The following is a 7,505-nucleotide window of genomic DNA, read 5'->3' as shown; positions in this document are numbered from 1 at the left end:
GTGGTGGCAGTGTTAGGGTATGTGCACACTACAGAATCCAGGCAGATAAACCGTCACTCGCCCGCATCTCCGCCCATGTTATAGACTCCAGTCTATGCACAGCCAGATTCCACCGTCCATCCAAAGAATGAACCTGTTCATTCTTTGGGCAGATGGTGGAATCTGCTTGACCATAGAATGGAGTCTATGGGACCGGTGGAGAAGCGAGTGGCAGGTTATCCACCCCAATTCCGTAGTATGCACGTACCCTTGTGGTGTGGGGAATGTTCACTGGGCCACTCAACCATGTGAAAGGTAACCTCAACCCACCTGTGTACGAGTCCATCCTTTCAGATCACATACACCCATACATGTGGATTGTCTTTTCTGGGGCAGATGGGATTTCTCAGCAAGACAATGTGACATGTCACATGGCTAGAAATGTAATTAAAAAAAGTAACGTCAGCTCACCGCCCTTGTTCCTCCTGGTCTGCATGGGTCCTCACTTGCAACGGAGCGTCTATTCAGCAGTAGGGATCATATTAACTGACCCAGCAAACTTCCTGAGTCTGTTGGGTCCATTTGTTTGATCCCTACATGGCTAGAAATGTATGATGTTGGTTGGAAGAGCATGATCAAGAATCCCAAGTACTGCCCTGGGCCTCCTAACATTGCAGATCTGCTGGGGATTTTCTGTAACTGAATGTATATTAATTTGTTTTGTTGCAGACACACCGCACATTATCTGCAGTGTATGAACACACCTCTAGGCCGGTGTCACACAAGTGTATAACATATGCATTTTAGTATCTGTATTATGGATGCAAGTCCCAGGCTATCTAGAAGTATGATGATCCAAACGAATAGCTGTGACTTCAGGATATCAAAGCAAACCAATGATACTAGGTGGGCATACCGTGGAGTGAAAAATCTTGTGTAGTATTTTATTAAAATGTTTGAAATATATGTTTTTAATGTGCAGCCAACTTATTTGCATGTACTTTTTGTTCCACTTCAGGCCATCAGACAGGCTGCGACTTGTATCTCTGATATGGATGCAAAAAATGTGCATGTGATGCACTCATATGAAACCAGCCTAAGGCTGTGCTCACATGTAATCTGCACATGACTGACAGCCCAGAGGCTGTCAATCGAATGTAGGACGAAGAGGAAACAGGTGGTAATAGCTAATAGAAATGCTGCGGCATCTGATCAGGCCTTACCCTTTAGGCACTTGCCACCCATTCATATATTGAAGAAACTGCAATTTTCTCAGCTCTCCACAAAGCTAAAAAGGGATGACTGTGAATGTGAATTCAACACCTACATACTGCTGCGATTGGTTACACTATTTGAACCCATCTAATAGATGTTAGATATGTTACATTTGTAGTTGTGCCAGCTGTATGACCAGGACATCAGGTATGTCTAAAGCCAGAAGAAAGACATGAATCGCTTTGCTCAGTTTAGATGCCTTTATATCTTTCAAATACAAAATAAAAAAAAACACAAAAAAAATCTGAATAAATTAACCCCTTGGCTGAAGAAGCAGTAGAACTGTCACACACAGTCTCTGAGGCGTCGCTCGGCTGGTGTCGGCTGTAGTGAAGGGGTTTACTGCATTGGCAGATATGGCCAGGGATACTAGTGATCACCCTTCACTGCAGGAAGATGTCGCAGGATCTGCTGTGAAGAGAATCTGTAAGGGCCGCTCTGTAGAGTGGGCTAGGCCTTGGATGTCCCTGCCTGACCCGCTGACAACTGCTGGAGTTTTATACTCATCATTTCTATCACCGCTGTGGAGAGAAACAAATGGGTGGTCAAAAACTGCACTGCAAATAATGAGCATAGTAACAGTACAGACTGTGGTAACTCCCCACACACCCTGCATTTACTATTAACTTTTTTTCAGCTCTGAATTATAAGCACTGGGCCTGCACCCCTGTGAAAGGAGTCAAATCTGTAGATATGCAGGTTCCTATTAAATAGCTATTATAGCTATGGCTATAGTGCTGAAGAATCCATTGGATGATGGATTCCAAAAGATAATCTGACTGACTGATATTCTGATACACTGCTCCAAATCCTCTGTTTCCTTTCGCGAATGAAAAGATGCAAGTAATAAATGGTTCAAGGGGTATTCCAACTTGTAATTTTATTTTTTTAAATTTTGCTTAAATTGGTGCGGAGCATAGAAAAAAACCCTATACTCGCCTTCTTAACTCCCCTTCACCAGTTGTCTTCTGGAGCAGGTCTCGCTGCTTGTCGCTTCTTGTTCCTGGTCAGTGTGCGATAACATGTACTAACCCTAAACACAACAGGTGTCGAGCAATGGGACAGGAGGAAAGTTGTGACGGAGTGAGGAAGGCAAGTATATATTTTTTTCTTTATGTTTCGCACTAATCGGAGCAAAGTTTTAAAAGTTATAAGTTGGAATACCCCTTTAAAAATCAGAGTCTCTGTCACTAGTTTATGCTGCCCTCAGGACTGCACAGACTTGGTAACAGATGCCCTTGAAAGGGGACCTTTAAAGTGACTCTGTACCCACAATCTGTCCCCCCCAAACCGCTTGTACCTTCGGATAGCTGCTTTTAATCCAAGATCTGTCCTGGGGTCCGTTCGGCAGGTGATGCAGTTATTGTCCTAAAAAAACAACTTTTAAACTGGCAGCCCCGTGCCCAACAGCCGGGACTTAGATTGTGTATGCATTAGGCTGGCACAACCTCTCTGTCCCTCCTCCCCTAATCATTAGGAATGTTCCAGGCAGATTGTCTCCTATTCCTCAGCCGTGTTAGCACGGTATATGGGCTGGATCGTTAAGGCACCTGTGCAATGTTCAGACAGGAGAAAATGTTCCAGTGGCATTCCTAATGATAAGGAGGGTGTGGAGGAGGGACAGAGGGGTGGTGCAAAGTTAGGGCACAGATAGTCCCGTTGGGCACAGGGCTGCAAGTTTAAGAGTTGTTTTTTAGGACAATAACTGCATCACCTGCCAAACGGACCCCAGGACAGATCTTGGATTAAAAGCAGCTATCTGAAGGTGCAAGGGGTCTGGGGGGGTCAGATTGTGGGTACAAAGTCGCTTTAATCATTTTCATGCTGCCTGAAGCATGAGTCATTGGGGTGGCCCCCAGCAGCTTCTCACCACCCACCAGCCTTGATTGATAGATCTTTAGGTATGGGAGAAATCTATCAATCAAGGCTGATGGGGCAGAGAGAAGCCACCTGGGACCGTCCTGATGAGTCATGGTTCAGACAGTATGAAAGCAATGACAGGTTCTCTTTAGGGGCCTCTTAGTGTTTAGGGGCTAGCTTTAGTGTATCATACAGACGCCCTAAGGCCGGGATGTCAAACTTGCAGCCCTCCAGCTGTGTAGGTAAGATGTGAATGGTAGTTTTGTAACAGCTGGAGGCTGTGAGTTTGACACCTGTACCCTACGGGATCAGACTTTTAATACACTGGCTTTATTGGCCAACACTTGTCTGTAGTTCACATTCTTAAACTACAATATACTTATAAACGTCGTTACCATACAGCAATGTAAAACATGGTGTTACCTTGTTTCATGGCATGTTTTTCCTGTAGGGCCGGTTGAATCTTCTCAATTTGCTTTGTTAGGAAATCAATCTTCCTCTTGAAGAAATCTTTGGCATCATCCGCAGTCTAGTCAGAGACACAAAACAGGTTAAGTTGCTGTATTCTGTTTACTGACACAGAACTAAAAATCTTCTGCTACCATAACCTGCAGTAGGTGGATAATGAAAAACACTTACCTTCTCCACATAGTACCCAGTCCCCACATCTATGAGCACATTGGATATGTCGCTGAGGGTACCAGGTACATACATCTGCAGGGAGGTGTAGTTAAGAAATGTAGATCAGAGTTCACATCATCTGTCAGGAGGAGTCAGGAGGTGCCCATACACATTAGAAAACTGTCTGGTCCTGCAGACTTTTCACCAAAGTGTATGGTAACCATTACATTGGTAGTTCAGCTGATGGATTTCAATGTTAATCTTAGGATTTTTTTTTTTAATGAAGGCTATTTAGAAAGTTGCTTCATTTTGCATTCAGGAAAGAAAAATAAAAAAGCAAAAAACAAAAAAAACGTATCCATAGCCTATAAGTGCATATACAAATGAGCTCATCTACACCCACGGTCTTTTTGAATACAGGAATGACAAAACCTCCCATTTTCCATGTGTTATAAACCACCGATCAAAAGGATACAGAACTTGTCAGAGGAACAAGCACTTGTTTCCCTGTCCAACAAGAAGATGTACAATGTTAGTGACTATAAAGGCACCCATGTAACCAATGAAAGGCTTGGCAGTGCGCCAGCATCTTACCTTCATTGCTCTTATGAAACACATTCAGACATTCCTTGGCCTCTACAAACTTGGTCTGCACCACTTTCAGCTGGGCAATGGACGAGGACAGGAACTCTACTTCCTACAATGGAAAGGATCAGTTAGAAGAAATTCTGAATTACTCACCACCCCTTTACTCCTTTTTTTCTTGATTAAAGACCGCAGTCAGATGTTATCCGACAGGCAATAGGAAAAAGGCTAGTTTTTAGAGATGAGCGAACCGGGTTCGGGTTCGAGTCCATCCGAAACAGATTGTTCGGCATTTGATTAGCTGTGGCTGCTGAACTTGGATGAAGCTCTAAGGTTGTCTGGAAAACATGGATACAGCCAATGACTATATCCATGTTTTCCACATAGCCTTAGGGCTTTATCCAACTTCAGCAGCCACCGCTAATCAAATGCCGAAAGTTCGAGTTCGGATGGACTCGAACCCGAACCCAGTTCGCTCATCTCTACTCGTTTTACAATGCTTTTTCTTCATTGTTTTTATTTCTCCTATGAGTGGCTTCTTTTGAGGTTCAGGGGCATTTATTGGCAAAAAAAGTGTTGCTGTTTTTTTTCACCCAGTTTGTGGCATTTTTCTCCCACAGAACTTTTTCTGTGCAAATGCGTATTGCTTTTTTTCACATTCTTGAAGGGGTAGTTTTCACAATAGTTTGAGTAGTTCAGCCAAAAAAATAAAAAAACAATTGTAATCAATAGGTGCCAGAGATTTGTAATTTATTCCTATTTTAAAAAAAATAAAATAAAGAATATATATCAAGCCTTCCAGTACTTTTCAGTTGCTGTATGTCCTGCAGGAAGGAGTGTATTTTTTTTCTAGTCTGACACAGTGCTTCCTGCTGCCACCTCTGACGACTTGAGAATTTTTTTTTTAAATAGAGGTTAGTTACAAATCTCTGGCACTTCCTGGCACCAGTTGATTTAAATTTTTTTTTTTTTTTTGCTCAACTACCCCTTTAAATCATAAGGAATCACATGACTTGTAATTAAAAAAGCACCACAAAAACATATGTACTATTTTCAAAAACTTCTACAAAAAGTTTATGTGATGGCGGCCTTAGGTTACATTCACATGTCTGCAAATTTGTGGACGTCACGGGCGAAGGAGGCAAGTAATGGTTTCGTTCCTCGTCCGGCCTGATGTGTCAATATCATCCCGGCAGTGAGAAAACTCCTTGAATCGCTGTGGCACTGTCACTACAGAGTTTTCTCGCTGCTGTCATGCTATTAACACATTAGGCCAGGCAGGGAACAAATCCATTACATTCCTTCCCTGTCTGTAAATTTGCGGATGTGTGAATGCCCCCTTACAGCGAGCCTTCAGTGGTAGAGTTTATGGGACACATGGGGAAGCTGTAGCCAATACCTCTGCTGGTGTCTATTATTAGAGTCCAGGCAGCACAGAATGGAATAAGGGGAAGATCCCTGTGACATATGCTATGCGCCTCTCTCGTATAAATCTCTTTCCTTATAAAGTTGGACTTCTAATGGGCTCCTATAGATCGCGACAGGACACGGTGCAGCACGATCCTCTCCCTGCTCTATCTTCTAATTGGTACGGGTGTGATCACTCAGATCCGGACCGATCCAAACTTTTGACATATCTCTATGACAACAGCGACACTTTAAAACATCAGACGCCACATGACAACCTGAAAGGTCCAGGGGTGAGTGAAGCCAGATGAGTGGTGATGAACTATTTCCTCCCCTCAGTGACATCCCCTGTATACCACCAAGGGGTTAGTGCGGTGATAGCAGACAGGCTGAGCACATGCCATCAGCAATAGGCGTCACCTGTAAATAAAATAACTAGGACCCTGGATATTTCACCACCATGGACACTTTAGACCTATCAGGAAAACAGAGGATAAGTGTCTGACTACCCGGTGATGTCTGGATGGCAGTGTGCAGGTGTGGCCGCCGCTCTGGTCACTGACTATGGGAAGGCTGGACATGGCCCTGCGCTGTACTTCTCCAACTTTGGCAGTCCCATAGACAAGTATAACCACTCAGCCCTGACCTGTGGCCGGATACGATCACCGGCTGCACATACTCCTGCGTACACAGGAGACGTAGGGGCGGTCATCATCATCAGTTTATTGGCCTCACAATCCAGTGATCACTCATCCTACTGGTGCGATTACACAGAGAGATTTATCTGACAGATCTTGGAAGCCAAAGCCAGGAATGGATTTGAAAAGAGGAACAATCTCAGTCTTTCCTTTATGACCTGATCCCTGTTTATGGTCTGTTCCTGGCTTTGGCTTCAAAAATCTGTCAGATAAATCTGCCTGTGTAAACACACCATAACACCTGCTCATTGAATAGGGCTGAACGATCTGTGAATGAGCCAGGATCACAGTGATCAGCATTACCTTACAGTGTGCAGCCTGTCTCCTCACAGCTGGACAGAACTACAACTCCCAGCATGCCAGGAGAGCCATCAGCTGCACATCACCGTTGTGGGGTATAGAGTGGGCAGGGGGCAGTCACATCTCTTACAATGAGCCGCTGTGGGGGAACTAGAAGTCTCAGCATGCAGTGCGCCATCACCCGGCCGGACTAGGACGCCATTGGCCACTGAACAGCAGCCTACTTCACCTGATCCAGCTGACTTTTCAGTCCCTCGAGCTGCTGCAGAGACAGATCCGTAATGTTCACAGTCTGCGCCATCTTGGAGGAGGAAGGGCTCCTCCTTGTGGTTCTCACGTTACGACAGTTAAGCGCGCCTCTCGCGAGATTTCCTGGCCTGGTTACCGCTCTGGTGTGCAGGCTGCTCTCTATGGTAACGCGTTCCCTTGGCGTTGTAATGCGCAGGCGCCGGGGAGTGGTCTTACTGCTCAGAGGGACGCGGGAAATGTGACCGATAACTGCTCTAGATGTCATTCTATCACAACTAGTCAGTGACGGGGAACCTCCGGCCCTCCAGCTGCTGCAAAACTACAATTCCCATCATGCATGGACAGCCAAAGCTGGAAGGCCGAAGGTCCCCCGTCCCTGGACTAGAAGCAGACCCTCCAGCCCACACAGGTCAGCCACGAGGGGACTGGATAGAAGGGTCTGCCACCTCCCTACACTGCAGCGCCACCTTGCTGCAGTGCCTGGTACTACCTATAACTGTAATCTCTTCCAAACCAATATCAGGAGTTCTC

General features: G+C 45.1%; 1 protein-coding gene across 1 annotated transcript; it reads right to left on the bottom strand.

Annotated features, from left to right (window-relative positions):
• Positions 1 to 1,435: 1,435 nt before the first annotated feature.
• Positions 1,436 to 7,102, bottom strand: PFDN5 (prefoldin subunit 5). The gene is made up of 6 exons (XM_069972182.1): positions 6,955 to 7,102; positions 4,330 to 4,432; positions 4,211 to 4,242; positions 3,754 to 3,828; positions 3,538 to 3,643; positions 1,436 to 1,775 (listed from the first exon to the last, which is right to left on the bottom strand). Exons 1-6 carry the CDS (start codon positions 7,024 to 7,026, stop codon positions 1,705 to 1,707), a joined length of 459 nt encoding a protein of 152 aa, XP_069828283.1. The 5' UTR covers positions 7,027 to 7,102; the 3' UTR covers positions 1,436 to 1,704.
• Positions 7,103 to 7,505: the final 403 nt, after the last annotated feature.

The sequence above is a fragment of the Dendropsophus ebraccatus genome, chromosome 5 (assembly GCF_027789765.1).
Source record: "Dendropsophus ebraccatus isolate aDenEbr1 chromosome 5, aDenEbr1.pat, whole genome shotgun sequence".
In the NCBI taxonomy this organism is placed as follows: domain Eukaryota; kingdom Metazoa; phylum Chordata; class Amphibia; order Anura; family Hylidae; genus Dendropsophus; species Dendropsophus ebraccatus.
Note: the sequence above shows the minus strand (reverse complement) of the source record. Positions and strands in the feature narration are given on the sequence as shown.